This window comes from Sapajus apella, unplaced genomic scaffold, assembly GCF_009761245.1.
Source record: "Sapajus apella isolate SASKATOON/1434 unplaced genomic scaffold, GSC_monkey_1.0 scaffold46, whole genome shotgun sequence".
Classification (NCBI taxonomy): domain Eukaryota; kingdom Metazoa; phylum Chordata; class Mammalia; order Primates; family Cebidae; genus Sapajus; species Sapajus apella.
The window spans coordinates 1,556,468-1,579,704 of record NW_022436986.1 but is presented as its reverse complement, the minus strand read 5'-3'; the positions used below and the strand labels follow the sequence as shown (position 1 = coordinate 1,579,704).

Here is a 23,237-nt window from a genome sequence, read left to right as displayed (position 1 = left end):
AGATTTAAAGTTGTTGCACTGCTTACATTTTAAAGGTTATATAACTTCCTTAAGGCATCTAATATCTTTGCTTTCTTAACAACAACAACAAAAAAGTCTATTAATAGAAAGCATGGCTGGGCATGCTTTCTAAGCTTAGCACTTTGGGAGGCTGAGGCAGAAGGATTGCTTAAGCCCTGGAGTTTGAGATCAGCCTGGGCAACATGCCAAAACCCTGTCTCTAAAAAATAATACAAAACAATTAGCCAGGTGTGGTGGCTAGTGCCTGTAGTCCCAGCTACTCAGGAGGCTGAGGTGGGAGGATCACCTGAGCCCAGGAAGTTGAGGCTGCGGTAAGCCATGATCATCCCATTGCACTCCAGCCTGGGTGACAGAGTGAGACTGTCTCAAAAACAACAAAAACAAAACATTATTGTACATAACATTGAAAATTTGGCTTTAAGGGCAAAGTAGTGCCAAGAAAGAGGTTCGAAACTAAGTGTTGAGCACTCACTGAGTTCCTGGACCCGCTCTCTCCTTTTATAAGGCCCCATGTGGGTCTCATACAGGCATTAGAAACAACCCCAAGTTACTATTGCTGTTTAACAACCTCAAAACTGAAGAGCTTAAAACAACAGTAATTGTTTCATATCACAGTTCCTGTGGGTCAGGATTCGGGAAAGGCTCAGACTTGACAGTTGTAGCTCTGTGTCCTGCACTTGTTGTCAGCTGGAATAGCAGGAGGCTGGCTGGCCAGGCATCTCCCACTGTGTGTGGTTACAGGGTCTCAGATGGCCTCTGTGTGAGCTAGTTTGGGCTTCCTCACCACATGGGTAGCTTCAGAGTGGTAGTTTTTTACGTGGTGGCTCAGGGCCACCAGCTAGTTGTTCCAACAAACCAGCCATAAGCAGCACTGCCTTTTATGACCTAGCCTTGGAAGTCATCCCAGCATCACTTTTGTCACATTATTCAGTCACCTCTCCATCTGAAGAATGGCACAGATTTTGCTGACATTTAAAATTGCCACTTCCCACCTCAAGAAACCCGTCTGGTGTGGGAGGCAAGACTAATCCAGACGATGGCACCAAGACTACCAAAGAGTAAGCTGCCCCAGGTAGATGGCTATGGGAGATCAGGGGAAGGGAAGTGGCCTTTGAACTAGTTCTTAAAATTGGATTCTGACATTTGGAATGGCATTAGCAGTTCCCAGTAGGAACGAAAGCCTGCGAACAGTGATTGTTTGATTGTAATCAGATTTGACTGGAGGAGGAGGAATAAGCAGAGACCAGAAATGTGGGCCAGGTCAAGGAAAGCTCAACTAAGAAGCTTGGAAAGCGGGGAGATAGCAAGAAAAGTAATGGAAGCTCCTTCCAACCAAAAGTAATTAATATGAAGGAGATAGTGGCCTTTCCTTCTTGGCAACGACAACACCTAACCCCCATCCTGAGCATGGCATTACAGTTTGCCTCAATCTCCAGTTTGGAAATACCAGGCAGTTAAAAGCAGATTACTGAAATATGGCTTTAATAATTGCTTGGAACATCACCCAAAATAAGCCAGGTACTATGCCGGGTTCTGAAAGCAGATAATGAACTTACTGGTGTCTGAACAAAGCATGGGCTCCCAGAAACACCTGTGGTATAGATCAGCATGGTCCAATGCAGCTTTCTGTGACCATGGACATGTTCTATCATCTGTGCTATCAATGCAACTACTGAGCACATGAATTGTGAGTAGGACCAGAAATGTATTTTTAGTTCATTTAAATAGCTACATGTGCCTGGTGAATACTGCATTGGACAGCACAGGTCTAGATGAAGGATTTTACAAGAGCAATAAGAACCGAGCGCTTGGGATGACACAGAACCCAACATGTCCTATGGGACTCAACAGTAAGGGGACTTGCCACACATGAATGCCATCCTGACTCAGGACTGGCCAGAACCAAAGGAGTCAAGGTCTTACTAGAGGCTATGTGCCCCAGACAGACTCCTGCTGAAATATACTATCCAAGACCCTAAACGGAGGGACACTGGGAAGCAAGAGCCCATCTGGGAGAAAATGTCTAGGTTGGTGAAAGGATTCACAGCTGTGTCTTAGCCAGATGAAGTGGGGGTTAACCTTTAGCCATGCAACTCCATTCTCAAATGAAAATGTCCACAGGATCCCACTCTAGATCCCGGAGCAATCTCAGTTCAAGGCAAGGCGGTGTGCCCAGTGGCTGTGCTTCCTCAGTGCTAGAAATGATAAAAAGGAAATTCCTCAACCCTTCCAGCCTCACTCCAAACTACAACACATCTTGAGAATAAAGAAGCTTCACATAATATAGTTTGAAACAGAAATTTATTCTCAGAATAATGCACAAAAGCACAGGCTGAGGCTACTGTTGGGCTTTCCTCCCTTTCTCTTCCTCCCCCTCCTCTGAATGCCAGGGAGAACATAGTTGAAGGAAACATGCAATCACAAACAATGATCAATTCTAAAGACAAAAAGGTTTGGTCCAAAAGAACTCAACATAATTAATCCAATGACTGTGAAGAGCTTCACTGAGAAGGATTAAGATATTGCAGATGTAGTGTTTCCACAGGGTGGCTCTTCAGTGCACCAGCGGGGCCTGCTTGAGGGAGATGAGCACTGAGCGCATGCGGGAGACGTCTTTGGCCTGCTTGCTGGACTTGGGGTTAAAGTCACACAGCCGGGCCACCCGTTCCCACTCAGTGCCTGGGGACGACTCGTCAATGTCATTTACAAAGGCTTCTTCTGCTGCCCTGGAAGCAACAACAAAATATGTTGGTTTATGTAGAACTCCCTTTGAACAACCTGGTGGCTGCCTTGCTACACAAGCAACTGCCTATTTGTCCCTTTCTTAATGGCATTCTGGCTTTCCCAAGATAATGGCCCCTGGCCCAGGTCAGACTCGGGTAGGCACGTGGCTGGCTCTCCTAGGCACAGAGTGCTGTAAAATGTTGGAATACAGGTGTTTGGTTCAGGGCTCACTATGTCTCTGTCTGGCTGTTTCTGCTCCTGTGGAGCATTAATAAAAAGTCCTTAGCCAGCTACACACACTGCTTTTATTAACAAGAACAAAGCAGCAGGCTGATCAAGAACTTAAGTACTTTACACTGGGCTGTACGGGAATTTCAAGGAAATTTAGAGACTTCTAAAAAGCCCATAGATCATTGCACAACAGCCTCTAGATTTATTCCTAAGGCTGGAGAGAAACGGGGCAGATCAAAAGGAATTCAAGACAAAGCTCCCATGCTAGCAGGCACTAGAGACTAAAGCCATTCTGGAAGGGGGTTTGTTAGGACATTCTCCAGTTCAGCCAAAAGTTTGCCATTTTCCCTCCAGCCGGGTGCCTTGGGGCCACTCAGGGCACACTGGCAGGAGAGCCAACGTGAGCTGCTTTCTGGCAGGATGCTGCCCCAACATTCTTTCATATCAAGGTCAGCCCACCCCCAGTTCAGAATTAACTGGTGGGAGCTACAGCCGGAAAGGACAGCGGTAAGACACACTATATTCATCTACTCCAACAAGCATCACGGGCAAAGCAAAAGCAATGGAGATGACTGGTCTGGGGGGACGGAAGGGTGGCACTATCACAGGGATGGCTGTGGCAAACACTGCTGAAGCCCAGAGCCACTACAACACTGCGACTTCATGGCACACACAGTTAGGGGCAGTGAGAAACGTTTACTTAACTGTTCTAGGCTGTAGCAAGGATGGTTTATGTTTGTGCTTAAAGGTGAAGAGAAGAAAAGAAACGAGAGAAACTTTAGGTCAGATATAGAAAATGAGAATGAGCTCAATGCAGATGGTCAGTAAGCTGGACATGCCCTTGCCACTCTATCTGTGCTTGGGGACGTGCAGCTGGCTTTGCTGGCCACCCAGCTGCCCAGCAAAACCAGACTCGACCTTTCCAGTCTCCATTTCTACTCCAGAGAGAATGTGCAGAAATCAAATCAAACACCACCTGTAAGTCCAGCATTTCACAAGTCTCACTACAAATGCATCTGGGGGCCCAGGAAACCCAGTTCTGTCTTCTAAGGGGATGAACATCTCAAGGTCATAGGCCCTGGGAGGCTCTACAGACCTCAGCTCATGGCCCACTTTCAACAGGTTCCTCTCCTCTTCCATTCCACCCTTACTTCCCTTATAAAGCTAGCCCTAATTTTTACGGAGGAGACAATGAGAACTGTTTCCAATTCTTCAGTAATATTGCTTTGATAACAAGAATCCTTAAAAAAAAAAAAAAAAAAAAAACTAAAAAAACAGCTTCTCCAGAGAAGATGCAGGTTTCTTTTAGATGGGGCTGGGGGAGAAGCCAAGTGGCCTGTATCAGACATTTTAACTATCTTGACCTCAAAGTTGGGGGCTTCCCTGTGCTAGGAGACAGGGCATCAGAAGCTGACGCTAAATAGCAATTTCTGACATGCAAGACCACAGAGGAACAATTATAGACACCCACTGGAGACAACCCCCTCTGCTCTGGACTCTTCTGCCTGAGGGAGAGGCAAAAGACCCCACATTGTTTGAATGAACCAAGTATGGAAAATGCTGTCCCACAGCTCTGACTTTAGCAATGCAAGGTGCTATTGCTCACTGGCTCCTAACCTCCTGGGACTGTCACCTGTTCCCAGGTGGGGAGACCTCCTTCCTTCCCACCTGGGGCAGGCAACAGGGCATGGCAGAGTGATGGCAGCAAGAGCAAGAGGGCAGAGTTCCCCCCAGCATCAAACCCTTTCCAGATAAGATCACAAATGACACATTTTGAAAGGGAGTTAGCTTTCTTTCCTCCAAAACCCCAAATATGAAAAATGGCCATCAGAGGATACAGAGAGTCACAATTCTGGAAGATTCATCCATGGATCATACCCCACTTATCAATTCTTAGGTAGCCCCCAAAGTGCCAATTTGAAATAATTTAAAAAGCAAAGCAACTTGTGACATAAAAGGAGCATTAACTCTAAACAAAAAGTAGAAAGAATCACAAGAAAAAGGAATTAGTTTTGCAACATACACATAACCAATCACGTCAGCGAAGGGTTGTTTGTAGAAAGCTTCATCTGCCACCCTAGACAGCAAGAGGTCCAAAAGGCAGGCAAGCAGGCAGGAAAAAAGAGAGAACATTGAGAAGCAGAAACATCTAAAATCCACAATCGAGGTGCAACTGTGCTCTGAGGAGCTGCTCTCAGGGCTCCTTCCTAACCCCCGTGAGGCTTCCAGCGCTGGAGACTTCAGCAGGACTGGTTTTCCATTGGCCTTCCCACATGGGGATTTCTCCACGAAATTTCTCCACGATAGAATGAGCACTGCCAACTTCATCCCTTTGGCTTACCCCAGCAGCAATGGGCATTTATTAAGCACCCAATCATGGACTAAGCCCTTTCACATACATTACGTTGATTCAGTCCTTTACTAAAACAACCTATGACACTGTTCTCACCCCTGCTGTATAGATGAGGTAACTGAGGCTTAGAGATGAAACAACTTGCTTGGCTACACCACAGTGGCAGCATTCAGGACTCACAACTAAGGCAGCCTGGCCCCAAGTCCAAGGCTCTTTCTACTGTATAGTCATGCTTCTTCCCTGCCTGTGTGTGCCCAGAAAGCCATGCCACCTTCCTGCCTGTCTCAGTAAATATCATGGGGCAGGAATCCTGCCAGACACCAGGTGTGCTAGGACCCAGAGCCAGACTTATCTTGGATTATCCAACTACTGCTTCCCCATATTGGCTGGGTGGGACATATTTTCAGAGTCCTGAAAACATATATGGTCATTTCAAAACCTCAACCTTACAGAAAAAAGCAGCTGGAGATGAGGCCTGGTGGGAAGAACACTGAACTCTGGCCCTGGCTTCTCTTGTTCCTGAATATGGCTCTCTGCTCAAGAAGCTAGTACAGTTTCTGAATATTTCTACACCAGATTCAATTGGCTGTGACAAGGTGTAGCCCAGATTCCAGAACTTCATCCCTTCTTAACTCTCAACATGGCAGGGCTCTCAGACAGGAAGGAGGGGCAGACTGGGTGGAGAAATTTTCATAGCAGAGGCCAGGCTGGCTTTGACTCTCTGTTGCCCTCGAATGACTCCCAGGACTCAGCCAGCCCACTCTTGTCCACTGTGGCTGGGTAGGGAACCTCCCTCATGGAGTCTTACCCTGTCTTTTGTCAAGCTGGCTTGGGGTGGGCGAGGGGAAAGACGTTTTTCAAGGATAATCATGTCTGGTCATTAAACTAAGCTCACATACTTATTTGAAAGTAAATTCTAGTAATTTTAATTTCAGTTAATTTTTAAGCTCACACATGCCCTTCCTTCTTTCCCATTTTGGCTTATACACAGGTAAGTGTTTTGTGGGAATGTAAAGAAAGTAAAAAGAGCAGGCTGATTGTAACTTAAAGTGACTCAGCAGGAAAACAGAGTTGTTTGTGGGCAGAATGAATGGGAGGAAAAGGCAAGGCTGGCTGGCTTGTAAACCCACAATCCTTTCAGTTTACACAAAGGGCTAAACCTGATCAATTTCAACTTGGGTTTCCCTCCACTAGAAGAGAATAGGGGTTTCATGACTCCTGTCAAAGCACCACTAAGACAACAAAAGTTTGAATGTCAGGCTCTTGCTCCTTTGCAGCTAGCCCAAGACCAAAGAGCTCCTCAGTGACAAGCACATCCCCTGTCAAGGTTGTAGGCCCAGAACAAACAGAAAATCAGACACAAACACCAGCAGCCCTCCGCTTATTTATTCTCCACCCAGTAGATGGGGGACCTGAAAGTAGCAATCCTCAGCCAAGGTAGAAGAGGCTCAGGTAGGCTCAGGAGATGGGAGGGAAGAGGAACGCCTAACCTAGGACAAGCTCTGGAGGCATGAAGACAATGCAGAACTTCATTCCATAAACAGCCTCAAAGTGGGCATAGAAAAAAATGTTCGCCATCTCTGAGAACTGTGGGTTCCCCAAACCTTCCCCAGCCTTTAAAGAGCTGACAAGCACAAATGCTACCTGTAATAGGGAAATGTTCTGGGGTTGTTCTTGATGAGCAAACTCATCCAACTGCAGGAGTCAGTCACTGCTCTGGCTGGCTCCTATGAAAAATTCTTTTCCATGGCTGTCACTGAGTAATTCACAGCTCTTGTGCAGTGACATTTAGGCCCCAATTTGGAATAAAAGCAGGGAGATGCAATCTGGGGACTGACAATAGACTACAGACTGTGCAGGGCAAGAATCACGTCCGCCTGCTGCACACCCACCCCCAGCGCAGTGCCAGGCACGATGTACTCCTAGTGCTTTGGTGACCAAGTGATGAGGCAACTAGCAGGCAGGAGGCCTGAGGATGCTCTCACAATAACTGGATGCCCTTCCTGTCCCCAGGTTTCCTCTTTCAAACTTCTCATCTTTCTGCCTTATCTCTCAGGTCCCCTTAACATCCAGCTACTGCAAGAGTCACCCACAGAGAATGATACTCTTACTTGAAATGAGCACCCCATTTTCTTCTCTTTTCTTTTCATTTTTAAGACTGAGTTTCGCTCTGTTGCCCAGCCTGGAGTACAGTGGTGCAATCTCAGCTCAATGGAACCTCCGCTTCCCGGGTCTAGTGATTCTCCTGCCTCAACCTCCCAAGTAGCTGGGATTACAGGCATCTGCCACCACGCCCGGCTGATTTTTTGTATTTTTAGTAGAGACAGGGTTTCACGACATTGGCCAGGCTGGTCTTGAACTCCTGACCTCAAATGATCCACCCACTTAGGCCTCCCAACATGCTGGGATTACAGGTGTGAGCCACTGTGTCAGGCCCCCACTTTCTTTTCTAAAAATATTCACTCTTTACCCATAGACAGATAACAAGGACGAATTACTTTATACGTCTAAATGGGATCTATTCCTTTGAACTCTAAAGCTTAGAATCAAACATGGATGGGGAAGGAGAATAATCAGCAATATAAAAATTTCCAGGGGAGGGTGTAGACTCTTAGAAGAAGTCCCCCAAAGTGACTCTCATATGGCTCCCGCCTCCAACCAGTCCCAAACTCAATGCCTGGAGGAACTAAACTTTTAAGACTGAGCTCCTAAAAACAGGTGTCATTACTCCCTCTGAGAACAAAAGATTCTGTATAGAGAGTTTTCTTTTCTTGACAGTTCAGCAAAACTGACTTGAAAAAATATCTGCAACAGAAAGGTTATTACCAACGTATTCATTATCTAAGTTTGAAAATGTGTGTGTCAAGTTCTTGAAGCATCAGAGACGCTATGCAGGAAGGGTCAGCATGGCTGCAGTACTTCAAAGTCAACTCCGGTGCCAGGGCCACTGGCTAGGGGAGCTCCCAGGGCTCGAGCGGTGCTTGCACACAGTCCTCACCTGGCTTTACCAATCTGAACTTAACACCAGGAAGAAAATCATCTTGAGGGAGCAGAGGACACAGGAGCCTGGACCCGTCAGCACCTCCTACTGACTACAGGCTCAACAGCAGCCCCATGTAGCTTATGGAAGCCACCACCACTGGCAACCCAGCCTGCACACCAGAGAACAGTTCCTGCGCACCAGAGAGCAGTCCCACAGATCTCCACATGGAACCTGACAGGCACTCCTTGAGCGTGCCGTCCCCAGAGGAAGGTGGCCAGGACACGGTCAAGCTGGAATCCAATAAGCTAAAGGGCTGCTAGCGTACAAAAGAGAGTCCAACTGCTCTATCATAGTTGCCTCAACAACGACGCTGGCTGGTAAAGCCGTTAGCTCTCTCTCCTGGCAGATCTCTAACAGAGCTGCTAGAGACAAGGACACTTCATCCAACTTGCTTCCTGCCTCTGCATAGGAACTTGAGGCTCTACCCTAAAAATCAAAAATATCCCCAGGCTTGGTCTGGCCCGTTTATACACTGAGGTGAATGGAGTGACTATTTGGTGAAAGCTGGGCTCTGAACCCAGGAAATGAAACAATCTATCTGCCTGCCCTGAGGGAAGCAATATCACATATGCCTCTCGAGGTTGCTTCCAAGAAGGGCTCCAAGTGCAGGGCATTAAAGCCCAGCTGCTGGTGGGGAGTGATACAAGAATGAAAATGTTTTTCTCCCCACAACTCCTTAACCATCAATAAGTGAGTAAAATCTATTTTGAACAGAGCATTTTTAAGAAGTCAATTCAAGACTTTTTAAGGCACAGATAAGTACCCACAGAGCCCTCAATTCTAAAGGAATTACATTGGAACATCCTTGGCTGCCTAATTACAAAGCACATTTTCCTTCCAATGGACCCCTTCATGAAGTGGCTATCAGAGAGCAGAGCTGTATTTAGGAGACTCAACATGACCAAGTCTATAATCATATCTAAAGTATTCAAATCTGGGTGCACTCATGAAACCCACCTTTCATTTCAGGGTTCCATGAAAAGTAACTTTTCCGTTGGCTGAATCACACACCATTACAGGTGATGCATATTAACCAAACTCTCAGACAGCTAAGGTCACTACAATTGGGATGGCTAAACAACAGAGCAAATTATGCTCACAAGACCCGAGAGATTTGCAACGTGTTTCAAGCACTTTCTTTAAAAACTGCAGACATTTCACACTAAAGGAGGCAGAAGCCAAAAACCTAGACTAGACGCTGAGAATGGATTTGATTCAATTTGGAAAACAAAGTGTGCTACAACCACCATGCACTGACCTGTTGTTTGCTTTTGTTTTCTGTAGCTGCTCGTCCTGTCTCGCATACCACTCTTCTAGCTCCTTTATTGCCTTTTCTTTCCACTCTGCTTCTTGCTTCCGAGAATTGGCATCTTTGAAGGGAGAGAAGAAAAAGACAATACAACTGAGGCTTACTGAATTTATGGTGGGTGCAGGTCCATATTTGTGTGCATACTGGGGGAGAGGAGTAGGGAGGGAAGATAAGCTTCTATTTTTCCTATTTGCACAACCAACTCTGATTTTAGTGCGTCTATTCCTTCCTGATCTTTTCCACAGTCCTATTCCTGGATCCTATTCCTGGTCTTATCCCAGTCCACTGACATCTTAGTGGATCATTAGTTATGTTTTGTCTTGTTTTTGGCAGAGTGAAAAAGAAGGGTGTATGTAGAAATACTGACTTTCAAATATTAACAGGAAAAAAGCCTCTGGGCACCAACAGGGAAAAAAAACATAATTGATTCTTTACCAATGCTGCCAATATTAGTTCAGAGTAGGGTATTCATCTTAGATAATCTTTTTAACTCTTCTCACAAACTAGTCCATATTCCAAGTTTGACAATAGTTTTCTGGAACACAAGATGGCACTCTCGTAACTAAATATAGTCGAAGTACTTTTGTGAAGCAGGGAGCTATTAGAACAATTACCAAAAGCAGAGATGATTGAGGAACCAGAAAATGATAAAACACAGAATATTAGCACTGGAGAGGACCATAAAGCATTTACTCCTACTTAGTCTGCAGAGTGCGTTTGTGGCAGAGGCAGGGTAGAGCTAAAAAAGAAACTCCACTGGAGAGAAGTGCAGAGGGTAGAGGTATGGGATCATTGTTAACAGCCAAAAGGTTCTAGAAATAACAGCAAGAAAATGCACACCTAGCAGGTTTGCCTAGATTGGATTCTCAAACATAAAACATGAAGTTTCTGAGAACTAAATATAGTTTTCCCTAAGACACTGAGCTGAAGAGGCACACATCAGCAGATAGCTGGGCACAGTGGCTGACGCCTATAATCCCAGCACTTTGGGAAGCCAAGGTGGGTGGATCACCTGAGGTTGGGAGTTCAAGACCAGCCTGACCAACATGGAGAAGCCCCGTCTCTACTAAAAATACAAAAAATTAGCGAGGCGTGGTGGCACATGCCTGAAATCTCAGCTACTCAAGAGGCTGGGACAGAAGAATCACTTGAACCTGGGAGGCAGAGGTTATGGTGAGGCCAGATCACACCACTGCACTCCAGCCTGGGCAACAAGAGCGAAATTCTGTCTCAAAGAGACATACATCAGTACGTAGTGGGAGTTCAAGAAACACATGCTGCCTGGTCATGGTAGCTCATGTCTATAATCCCAGCACTTTGGGAGGCTGAGGCAGGTGGATAATCTGAGGTCATGAGTTCAAGACCAGCCTGGCCAACATGGTGAAATCCTGTCTCTACTAAAAATACAAAACATTCACTAGATGTGGTGGCACATGCCTGTAATCCTAGCTACTCAGCAGGCTGACACACACAGAATTGCTTGAATCTGGGAGGCAGAGGTTGCAGTGAGCTGAGATCATGCCACTACACTTCGGCCTAGGCAACAAAGTAAGACTCAAAGAAAAGAAAAGAAATACATGTCATAACTACTGAGGCAGCTGACACTTAGAGTTAACCTGATACTTCACTTTAAACAAGTTCTTCTGGACATCCTGTCTGTCTGGCAGGTGTTTTATAGATATCTCATTCAATCTTTACAACAAGCCCAACAAGGTAAACTCTGATCCCATTTTCAGCAGTGAAAAAAACTAAAGCTCAGGAAGTTTGCGTGAAACTTCATAAAGGTTATTGTAAGTGACAGATCCAAGATTCAAATCCAGATCTGGCTCTAACGCTTGCACTTTGTTTACCTCATTATGCTTCCTCCAAAGGGAGGGACAGAAAGGGAGGCAAGCCTAGAAATAATCATAAGATGTGACTGGAAAGTGGCCACCAGTGATGTGAACAGAGTTTCAAAAGAACAGCACAAGAGCCGAAACTATAATTAGTGTCTCTGAGGAGAGTAGAAAGCAGTAGTGGTGTCAAGTAACTACTAGAAGGGATGAAAAATGAAGACAATTTTTAGGGCCTTTGCAAGAAAGGTCTTAGAGTAACAACTAGCGAAAGACTGTGTGTAACTCTAAGGAAAAGCCTAATAGCAGCTAGAAGGTCCCCCAAGTCTGAGGTTAGAAAGAATGTTCATCTTGGTATCTAATTTGTCAGAAGGTGATCTATCGTTCAGAAGAAGAATCATTTTCTCAGATTTTTTTACTGATGACTCTAAAGTATATACAGTATAATATATTTTTGTTTTGTTTGAGACAGGGTCTCACTCTGTAGCCCAGGCTGTAGTGTGGTGGTGCTATCACAGCTCACTGCAGCCTCAATCTCCCAGGCTCAAGTGATCCTCCCACCTCAAATCTCCTAAGTAGCTGGGACCACAGGCATGCACCACCACCCCCAGCTATTTTTTTTTTTTTTTTTGTAGAAATGGGGTCTCACTATGGTGCCCCAGCTGGTCCTCAACTCCTGAGCTCAAGTGATCCTCCTACCTCAGTCTCCTAAAGTACTGGGATTACAAACATGAGCTACCATGCCCAGCCTCTACAATAAACCTCTAACTTAATGTGTCTATCCATGGCATGAAGTATGTATGTGGAATGGAAGATGCTATGCTGCAATGAGAAGCTGTGGGCTAGAAGTGCCAGGTGGCAATACCTAATTTAAATTGTAAGGTCCCCTTTTCAATCGTGGTGAAATTACTTACAAATAATTACCTTTTGATTGGACAGTATTTTTTTTCAATGTATTTTAATGATCATTTAATATTTATTATACATTAGGACTAAAATATAAAAATTTATCTCTAAAAAATTAATTTAAATAAAAATGGTGACCTGCTGAACAGACTGTGGTTACTGCATAAATCAGTACATTTAAATTAATCTTCTGGCTTTTGCAGCTTTAGTGCCACTGCAATACTAATTTAGAATTCTTCCCCTCATAGGATGAAGAGGAAGAGTCCCGTTAGAGAACACCTTCTGGCCATCCTCATTACTGGTCACAGAAAAGAAAATGACTTGAGAATGTAGCCAGCAGCTAGGCTGAAAACCACTGGCACTGGTTCTCTTATTTTTAGCATCATGTGCTTTCTCACAGTTTTTGCAAGGAAAAAAGGTGAAACTGAAGGAACACCTTGTTCATGAATCAAGTGACTTCAATTCCATTGGAATGCAGGGCCAAATGTTTTACTTCTCTCAAAAAAGCACTTTAAGAAAACGGCTCATAAGCTTATTCTCCAAGTACCCAATTTCATAATTGAAAAATTAAATCTCTCCAGACACCAAAGTATACTCTCTCCATGGAGAAGAAAAACCGCTAAAGCTTGGGAAAACAGAAAAGATAAAGTTGGGTTCTATAACATGAAAAATACTCCAGTGGTACTAAGATCAGCTAAATCTTGCCTCTAAGCCTACTCAAGAAACACAAAGAACAAGCAAGGACCAAAGCTGTTAGGACGAATTTTCCTACAGCTTCACTGTCCAATCTTCCTACAGCTCCACTGTTCAATATTAATATGGTAGCTACTAGCTACATGTGGCTACTTCAATGTAAATTTATTAAAATTAAAGAAAATTTAAAATTCAGTTCCTAAGTCACACTTGAAATGTGAAGCCACATTTCAAGTACTTAACAGTTACATGTGGTTAGTGGCTACCATACTAGACAGCACAAATACAGAATATTTCCACCTCAAAAATTACTGCTGAATGGTGCTATAAAGGTTCAAAATTTTTTTTTTTTTTTTTTTTTGAGACAGTCTCTCTCCGTTGCCAGGCGCCAGGCTGGAGTGCAGTGGTGCCATCGCAGCTCACTGCAACCTCTACCTCCCGGGTTCAAGCAATTCTCCTGCCTCAGCCTCCCGAGTAGCTGGGACTACAGGCGCGCGCCACCAGGCCCAGCTAATTTTTGTGTTTTTAGTAGAGACGGGGTTTCACCATGTTGGCCAGGATGGTCTTGATCTCTTGACCTTGTGATCTGCTGCCTGCCTCAGCCTCCCAAACTGCTGGGATTACAGGCATGAGCCACAGCACCCGGCCGTAAAGGTTCAAATATTAAGTGTACTCTTTGTTCTGAAAGCCACCTAAATTGGACTAGAGAGATAAAAGGACTAGAGAGAGAAACGATTTGGCACTAATTGGCTCTGTCATCTGAGTCACGTCCCTTCCTATTTCTGGGTGTCAGTTATCCCATCTGAAAAATAAGGACTCATGTTTTCACTAGTTCAACAGTTCTCAAGAGGGATAATACTGCTGACACTGTGCTTACAAAGGAGAATGTCATTACTTCTAGGAGGTGTACATTGAAACATCTAGACATGAAGTATATGGTGTCTTTATCTTACAGTAGGTCAGCCAAAACAATTTGTGTATGTGTGTGTATGTATAGAACACATAATTTAAGATAACCCAATATGGTGAAATACTAATTACTGAATCTGGGGATGTATACATTTATTTTCCTCTTCTGTAAAGTTGAGAAAAGATGAATCTTAAAATCAGCTGATTAAAAAAAAGAAAAAGAAAAAACAGGCCGGTTGTGGTCGCTCACGCCTGTAATCCAAGCACTTTGGAGGCCAAGGCAGGCGGATCACCTGAGGTCGGGAGTTCAAGACCAGCCCAACCAACATGGTGAAATCCCATCTTGAAAAAAAAAAAAAAAAAAAAAGAAAAAAGAAAAGACCACAGTGTGGATTATATCCTCATACTCTGCATATTTCTCCAATCCATCATGTATAGACACAAGTCTCCCCGATCACAAACCAACAGGTGACACTCCGTGTACACAACTCTTTATCAAAGGCCGGGCTGTGTGACTAGATGGCCGTACACATTAAATGTTTACAAAGCAATGTGGCTTATGGGGATGGGGAGTGACTCTGAAGCAAGGCAGATGCCAGCTGAAATTGTGACTCATACCATTTCTTAGCTGAGTATTCCAAATATTTATTCTACCTCTGCTCCACTTTCTTCACCTGTAAAATTGTAAAACTTACCTTACAGAGATATTAAGGTAGGAAAAACAAATTGTACATTTTTCCTAATATATCTCATTTTCCTGTTACCTTAAATTCATTCAGCTTTCAAATGAAAAATGGACCATAGTCCATGGATGTGTGAAACCTGAATCCTTCGAGTTTACAAAGCACTCTATAAACACCACCTGAGGTTACTCTTGAGGTCGACAACACTCATTTTACTTCAAAGACAATGACACAAGCAAGACTCTGAAAAGTTTGAGAATAGCCAGGCGCGGTGGCTCAAGCCTGTAATCCCAGCACTTTGGGAGGCCGAGGCGGGTGGATCACGAGGTCAAGAGATCGAGACCATCCTGGTCAACATGGTGAAACCCTGTCTCTACTAAAAATACAAAAAATCAGCTGGGCATGGTGGCGCGTGCCTGTAATCCCAGCTACTCAGGAGGCTGAGGCAGGAGAATTGCCTGAACCCAGGAGGCGGAGGTTGCGGTGAGCCGAGATCGCGCCATTGCACTCCAGCCTGGGTAACATGAGTGAAACTCCGCCTCAACCTCCTGAGTAGCTGAAAAGGTTTGAGAATCAAGAGCCCACAGCTAGTAAGTTCAGGCTGGAATCTAGTCTTTCACTCCAAGCCCAGGGCTCTTGTCACAGCATCTCTATGCTCTTCCTGTGAGAGGATCTTGGGGCTCTCTAGGCTACCTTATTCCTCACGGAATGGCCTGTGATTGGGCATCTCTGTGCAGGTAGCCTTGTAACCTTCAGGCTGAGAAAGTTATCCTCCCAAAGACCAGACAAGGACACTGGCTAATTTGAGCTAAAAAGGGATAAAAGTAGAGTGTAGGTCAACTACTCCACTGAAAATAGACACCCAAAGGCAGAAATGGATTCCTTACCAAGAGCTTCCAAGCGTTCCATTTGCTCTTCTCTCCATTTACGGATACTTTCAGGCTCTGACTGCAGTCGATCCACTTGTGAAATAGCTGCATAACTGTCTGTTGGACCATTACTTTCCTTAACACAAAACACAATTGTGCTCTATTAGTACCAAGAATTCCTTCCTGAAATGTACTTCATCCAAGTTAGAAACCTTGGTTCTAACAACAATGGTGGCTATTGTAAAATGGTAAAGAACTACCTTAAAAGCAACAACATAGGCCGAGCACAATGACTCGTTCCTGCAGTTCCAGCACTTTGGGAGGCCTGGGTGGGTGGATCATGTAAGGTCAGCCTGGTCAACATAGTGAAACCCATCTCTACTAAAAATACAAAAATTAACTGGGCAGTAGTGGCATGTACCTGTAATCCTAGCTACCCAGGAGGCTGAGGCAGGAGAATTGCTTGAACCCGGGAGGCAGAGGTTGCAGTGAGCCAAGGCTGTACCACTGCACTCCAGAGGTGACAGAATGAGACTCCCTCCCCCCAACCAAAAAAACAAACAAACAAACAAACAAAAACAACATAGGCCAGGCATGGTGGCTCGTGCCTGTAATCCCAGCACTTTGGGAGCCTGAGGCAGCGGGATCCCTTGAATCCAGGAGTTCAAGACCCGCCTGACCAACATGGCGTAACCCCATTTCTACTAAAAATACAAAAAATTAGCCAGGTGTGGTGGCCAGCACCTGTAATTCCAGCTACTTGGGAGGCTGAGGCAGAAGAATCACTTGAACCCAGGAGGTGGAGGTTGCAGTGGGATGAGATCGCACCACTGCACTACACCCCGGGCGACAGAATGAGACTCCGTTTCAAAAAAAAAAAAAAACAAAAAAAACCCTCAACTGTTAATCTTTAGAGAATTATTCCATACGCCACTCACTAAACTAAGGAATATTAGCAGGTTAACCTAACGAGACTATAAACAAAGATGGAAGGAGAATTATTTAAAGTGTTAGTATTCACTTACTGCACTTAACACAGTGTCATTTGAAGGGTGATTTCTTTTTTTTTTTTTTTGAGACAGAGTCTCGCTCTGTCGCCAGGCACCAGGCTCACTGCAACCTCTGCCTTGCAGGTTCAAGCAATTCTCCTGCCTCAGCCTCCCGAGTAACTGGGACTACAGGTGCGCGCTACCACGCCTAGCTAATTTTTGTATTTTAGTGGAGATGGGGTTTCACTATGTTGGCCAGGATGGTCTTGATCTCTTGACCTTGTGATTCACCTGCCTTGGCCTCTCAAAGTGCTGGGATTACAGGCGTAAGCCACTGCACCCGGCGAAGGGTGATTTCTTGAGAAATAAGGTGATAACATGAGGGCCAGGTAAATAACATTTTAAAACAGTTCTCTTTTTAACAGTGCTACCTCTCTTTAAACCCTTTCACTTTGGCAGATAACATACCAGCCACTAACACATCCAGGAAAGTCAAAGAACTGGGGTTTCTTTCCAGGTCAGTCAATTAAAATACAGGAAAGGAAGACTCAATCACTATCAATGAACATAATCAGAGTACTCCGTACCTGGTAGTATTCGCCATTCATTACCCCATCAACAGCATCTGCAAGACATAAGATTTTGGTCTGTCAATCAAGACTGGTCAAACATTGGACCAAAGGGTTGTACAGTAGAATAGAGTATTATAAGCTGTATGAACCCTGAACTAGTAAATGCTATCCCTGTGGTAGGTGCTATATACAACAAAACAATAAAACCAAGATGCGCTTATATACAAATTTCACCAAAATGTGGACACATCTGTCCTCAAGCTCCCAAGTCCAAAAGCTTTTAAGATTCAGTTTTCTAGTTTACAGTGGTAACAAATGGAAGACTGCCAGAAGAGTCTCAAGAGAACAACAGTATTTCTCTATGAAAATTCTGCAGAAGGGGGGGAAAAAAAGTATGGCCTGGAGTCACCCCATAGTGAGCAGAAACATGCAGCTTCATTTTTGAGACAGTGTTGCTCTGTCACCCAGGCTGAAGCACAGTGGCCCGATCACGGCTTACTGTAGCCTCAATCTTCTAGGCTCAAGCGATCCTCCCGCCTCAGTCCCCCAGGAGCTGGGACTACAGGCATGTGCCACCATGCCTGGCTCATTTTTCTATTTTTCTTAGAGAGCGGGTTTTGCCATGCTGCCCAGGCTGCTCTCAAATCCCTGGACTCAAGTGATTCACCTGCCTGGGCCTCCCAAAGTGCTGGGATTACAGGCATGAGCCACTGCGCCTGGCCATAACCCAGGAACTCTACACCAAGGAACTTATTACAGAGGTGAAACAGAATGTGCTCCCCCCACACTTTTTATTAGTTTGGTAAACTTCATATTTCCAAAACTCTACAGAATGCTTAAAAAATTATATAGGTAGGTGGCACATAGCTTAAAGTAGTAAAATGTATTACCTCCGTAATAAATTCCTTGGTGTAGAATTGCTGGGTTACAGCCGGGTGCAGTGGCTCACGCCTATAATCCCAGCACTTTGGAAGGCTCAGGTGGACTGATCACCTGAGGTCAGGAGTTCCAGACGTGCCTGGCCAACATGGTGAAACCCTGTTTACTAAAAACACAATTAGCCAGGGTGGTGGCACGGGCCTGTAATCCCAGCTCCTCAGGAGGCTGAAGCAGGAAAATAGCTTGAACCCGGCAGGCAGAGGTTGCAGTGAGCCAAGAATGCGCCACTGCACTCCAGCCTGGGCCACAGAGCGACTCCATCTCAAAAAAATAAATAATAAAAAAAGAATTGCTGGATCACAAGAAATGTATGTTATTTATTTATTTTGATGCAGAGTCTTTCTCCGTCACCCAGGTTGGAATGCAGTGCTGCGATCTTGGCTCACTGCAATCTCAGTATCTCTGGAATAGAAGAGACTTTGATCACTACTCCATACAAAAAAACAAGAAGCAATCCTCATCCCACATCTTCAAAATCACATGCGGTCTGTCTGAAGACTCCTCCAGACCCACTAGCATCTGCTTTCCTCTTTATTAGTTACTGTATTACTGCACTAACATTCTTACATGAATCAACAACTAGCTCAAGTCAAGGGATCCTCTATTGCCGTGGAAACATGCAGAAAGGATATCTTGACTTACTAGGACAACCAAACTAAGCCACATGATGCTTCAGAAGGAAACTTTCTAGGGCCTTTCAGGAATTCCAGACAGAAAAAGGGTCATGCATCCGAGTCACGGCACCAAAAAAAAAAAAAAGTAAAAGGGCCACATTAAATTTTTAAAAGCGAAAGACTCTGTCCCAAACCCACCTTCCACTTTCCACATTCCAGAAACATTTGAAGTCAAGCAGACCTAGGTTTGAAGCTGCAGTTGAGCTATTTATTGCCTTGCTATCTTAGGGACACTGCTGAACTTCCACATTGATATCCATTTTCATATGAAATATGACACTACCAGTTAACCCATGGAGCTATTACCAGGATCTGAAAGTGTACCTGGTACACAGCAAATGTGCAGTATAATTAACTATCATGCATGAGATTTCCCTAAACTTCCCTCCACCACTGTTACCAATAAAATTACTTCTCCTGAAAGCTTCCCTTTAATTCACCTACAACTCTTTTTTCTCCTACAAGAAATAATTTGTCAAAAACAAAATGAATAGGCGGGGCGCAGTGGCTCACGCCTATAATCCTAACATTTTGGGAGGCCGAGGCAGGCAGATCACTTGAGGTCAGGAATTCAAAACCAGCCTGGCCAACATGGTAAAACCCCGTCTCTAGTAAAGATACAAAAATTAGCTGAACATGGTGGCGCACACCTGTAATACCAGCTACTCAGGAGGCTGAGGCAGGAGAATTGCCTGAACCCACGAGGTGGACGTTGCAGTGAACAGAGGTAGCACCACTGCACTCCAGCCTGGGCAACAGAGCAAGACTCTGTCTCAAAAACAAAAATGAAAACAAATCATAATAGTGCCTCACTGCCATACTCTCTGTGTGGCTTGTCTCTCCTCTTCTCTTCCCCCACTCAGCCCTCATGATTGAGCTTTTCAACAGCTCCACTTGTGCTGCCTCCTTCATGACCACCTGTTCTTCTCAATATCCCCCTCTCAAGTAACTTAGCCCAGCTGGTTACTTCCTGACTCTAAACCTATGTCTCTTCTCTGGATCTCTTTAACAACCAAGAGAGTCATCCAAAGCTCAGCCCTAACCCCTCTGGTTTTTGCCTGTGCCCATCCTCCATGGGAGTTTTCCACAAGGCTAGGGCTGGTTTATTTTCCTCTCATAGGTGACTGTATTTATCTCTGTATGACATCAGAAAGACAGCTCCCACCTAAAACCTCTCAATTTCCTCAGTATACTTCAAAGCCTAAATGCCTTGTAACTCATTTCTCTCACTAACAGTAGCTGGAATTCACTGGATACTTACTATATAACGGTAAGCACTTTATAGACACTTTTTAATGTAATCCTAAAGATGCCACATAGCATTATAAATTATATTATGCAACTTTTACAAAGGAGAAAAGTGAGGCCAGACTGGTGGCAGTTATATACATTTTCTGAAACCACAAAGCTAAACTCACACTCAAGCAGCTTAGGATAGCATAGAATCTTAACCACTAGACCATATCTTTAAAAAAAAAAAAAAAAAAAAGGAAAAAGAAAACTAAGAGAGAAAAAGTGTCCAATTCTGTAATCCCCAAAGGAAATGCTGACCACTGCATATTACCAACCTCAATTACACTGTCAGGAATCTGGCTTTAAGTCAACAAATGCTTAGTTCACCGAGAAAGTCCTTCCTAGGAACTAAGTCAGCAACCATTTCTTTCCTTCCTTTTGCTGAAGCCTCAATGCACAAAGAACCTAAGTATCCAACTCTGTTCTCTCCCTTTTACTTTCCCTAACTGCCCGTCGCCAAGATCTGTCAGTTCTACATAGGACCATTGGATCTGACATTTCTGCCCATTTCTTTGTCAAATGTGAGCATCTACTACATGCCAGACACACTTGACAGATAGTGGGGATAAAACAGTAACACTGTCCTTGAATCAGGACAATCTTCCAACTATGGATCTCAGGTCCTGCTTCTTCCAAATCTGTTCTACGTGGGACAGCCACAACTGCCTTTTATCACACCACACCCCTGCTAAAACAACTAAACACTGCAACAGAATGTGGTACATTCTAAGAGTGGGTAGACTCGGGGCTCAGCTATTAACTCGTGCTTTTTTAAGCCAGTCACTTCTCTCTAGGATTCAGTTTCTGTTGTACTAAATGAGGAAGGTCACTGAGGATCTAAGAAGACAATTTTAAAATTCTCAGACAAATGTTAAAGACCACCCAATGAAAAAATATCTCCTAATCATTTAAGGCCAACTTCATCTTGCAATCACAGCCCAGTTCAGTTCAACTACTTGCTATAAGTTGCATATTCAGGCATATTATATATTCCCTTTAAGTTCTTATTGGGGGACTGATTTACTTAGGAAGCAACATGGTGCCGTCAAAAACTCAGAGGCTGCAAACTAGCAGCACCCCCCGCCCCCCGCCCCATATCCCTCAAAAGTTTCTGCTTGGCTGGCATAGTAACTTGAGACTGCTGGGTCTAAATCCCTTTACATAGAGCACTACTCTACTGCACCAAAGCCTCAGTCTCCAACACTTCTACTGTCTCATGTCAAGCCAGCTTCTCTTGTGTCTGTTACCCAACTGGCCCCTTAAGGTTTGAATTTGGGGTAGTATAGACTCCACTCCTATGTGCCCCAGTAGTGCCCTATTCTCCCTTAGTTGGAATTTTTTAAGTGAATGAAAAGCCGTATCTCATTTCTTCTGGCTAAATTTCCTACTTCTCTGCAATTAAATAGGTCTTTTCCACTCATGATCCTAAGCATCACACACAGGAAAGGCATCCAAAGGTCAAACTGTCATCCTACCTGCCCCGTTTTTACTTGCGTTTGGCTGAGAACATTCTCTATTCACCTCTTCATCCCTCCCTGATTGGTTTAGGCTAATCTTGGGTTTAGGCTAATCTTGGACAATACTACCTACCAAAGCTGTTCCCAGAGGAACAGCTCCAGAAGTCCTGAGTGTAAATCAATCGCTCAACGATAGTAAACTTCCCCGCTTGGCAGTTCTTTCTCCAGACCCAGACCATCTTTCTTGAGTTCCCTACTCAATGCTTGCTCCTCGTAATCCAAAACTCTGTACACCTGAAGAGCTTAAATGTTGAACTGCAATGCTACTTTTGTTTGTATCTCTCAAAAACGGTATTCCCATTCTTATTTTTTTTCTACCCTGCTTTTCTAATAACTGGAGTTCCCTGCTCGGCTCAGACTTCCTTTGAAGTCTGAACAAACTGCGCCAATGCGGTTGCTTCAGAGACCGGACTAAAGGCACAGCAAGTGCTTAATGAAAAGTTGCTGAAATGAACGGACTTCTTCCGGCTCCGGAGCCTGCCACTCTATACTTGCTTTCTCGCTCCACCCGCGCGCAGAAGCACTCACACACTGAGAACCGAACAGGCTTCTCGAGCCTAGGTTTCTGCATGACTGGGCCAGGGTCTCGTTTCTTTTTGCACTGCTCCGTAACCTCCTAGTTCAGTAAGCAACACGAGTCACACAGAAGCTCTCGGACCCACTCTGGGCCGAGTTTCCAGACAAGTCCTCTCGCCCCAAACGCGCCCGCATTCTCACCCGGACCTCCCGGCGGCTCGCCGTGTGGCTGGGGCCCCGGGGCGCCGCCGTCCAGGATGGCGAAGGCCTCGTCGTTCTCGATGCCCGCAATCTCGCTCTCCTGCTGAGCCAAGAAGGCCGCAGCCGGGTCTTCCTCGCCGGCGCCGGCCACTCCGTTCCCCAGCGCGGGACCGCCAGGGGCGCCGGCAGGGGCGCCGAATGGATCCAGCTCAGCCATGGCGGGCAATTCAACGGCACGGACACCAACGGTGAGAGACAAACCAACCAACCCACCGACACCACGTCCGGCAGCCGCCGCTGTGGTGGCAACTGGCTGAGGAGGACAAGCGGGAGGAGGGAGAAGGGGGAAGCGGAAGCCCTACCCGTGTATCCGGTCGGCCTAGGCAGTGTTGGAGAGCCGAAAAGGGAACAGCCAATCAGAGGACAGTAATGGTTCAGAAGCTACCCAATCAGCAAGTGGAGGGGCGGGCCCCCGAAGAAAACTCGTGACTGGGGCAGCGCGGGAGGTGAGCGAGGTGAGTCGCGCGAGCCCCCAGGAGGCGGAAGTGCAGCCTGACAGGGCAATAGTTCCCGGCCTGCTGAAGCTGGACTGACCCGACTGCCATCCCTGAAGGGAGTCTAGTGCTGCACGGGGAGGCGAGGTGAAGTTAGGGCGACGACGATTGGCCGATTACTGAAGAGGCATGCAGCTTAGGCTTTCTGAACCTCAGTTTCCTCATTTGTAAAACGGGGACAAGAATCCTGCTCTTGCCCCCGCTCGCGGGATTATTAGAAGAATGAAAACGGGCCGGGCGCGGTGGCTCAAGCCTGTAATCCCAGCACTTTGGGAGGCCGAGGCGGGTGGATCACGAGGTCAAGAGATCGAGACCATCCTGGTCAACATGGTGAAACCCCGTCTCTACTAAAAATACAAAAAATTAGCTGGGCATGGTGGTGCGTGCCTGTAATCCCAGCTACTCAGGA

The 23,237-nt window shown here is 45.3% G+C and overlaps 2 protein-coding genes and 1 long non-coding RNA gene across 6 annotated transcripts in view; 1 reads left to right on the top strand and 2 right to left on the bottom strand.

Moving 5' to 3' along the window:
* The first annotated feature begins 333 nt into the window (after positions 1-333).
* LOC116524689 lies at positions 334-12,771 on the top strand. The gene is made up of 2 exons (XR_004257442.1): positions 334-1,079; positions 12,668-12,771. It is a non-coding gene; the product is annotated as an uncharacterized LOC116524689 (long non-coding RNA).
* Positions 2,307-22,687, bottom strand: CLTA (clathrin light chain A). 4 transcript variants are annotated; one of them, XM_032240054.1, is made up of 7 exons: positions 22,275-22,646; positions 17,150-17,187; positions 15,592-15,709; positions 9,631-9,742; positions 5,000-5,053; positions 3,682-3,717; positions 2,307-2,747 (listed from the first exon to the last, which is right to left on the bottom strand). In XM_032240054.1, the coding sequence occupies exons 1-7, from the start codon at positions 22,489-22,491 to the stop codon at positions 2,576-2,578; spliced, it is 747 nt and encodes a 248-aa protein (XP_032095945.1). In that variant the 5' UTR covers positions 22,492-22,646; the 3' UTR covers positions 2,307-2,575. The 4 variants fall into 4 exon arrangements, with proteins under 4 accessions (XP_032095945.1, XP_032095946.1, XP_032095947.1 ...); XM_032240055.1 differs by lacking the exon at positions 3,682-3,717 and having other exon boundaries at positions 22,275-22,631; XM_032240056.1 differs by lacking the exon at positions 5,000-5,053 and having other exon boundaries at positions 22,275-22,631.
* Positions 22,602-23,237, bottom strand: part of GLIPR2 (GLI pathogenesis related 2) — a 50,735-nt gene continuing 50,099 nt past the window's right edge. The window contains exon 6 of the transcript XR_004257441.1: positions 22,602-22,653. The gene's annotated coding sequence lies outside the window, so the exon portion shown is untranslated. The remainder of the gene's footprint in view (positions 22,654-23,237) is intronic.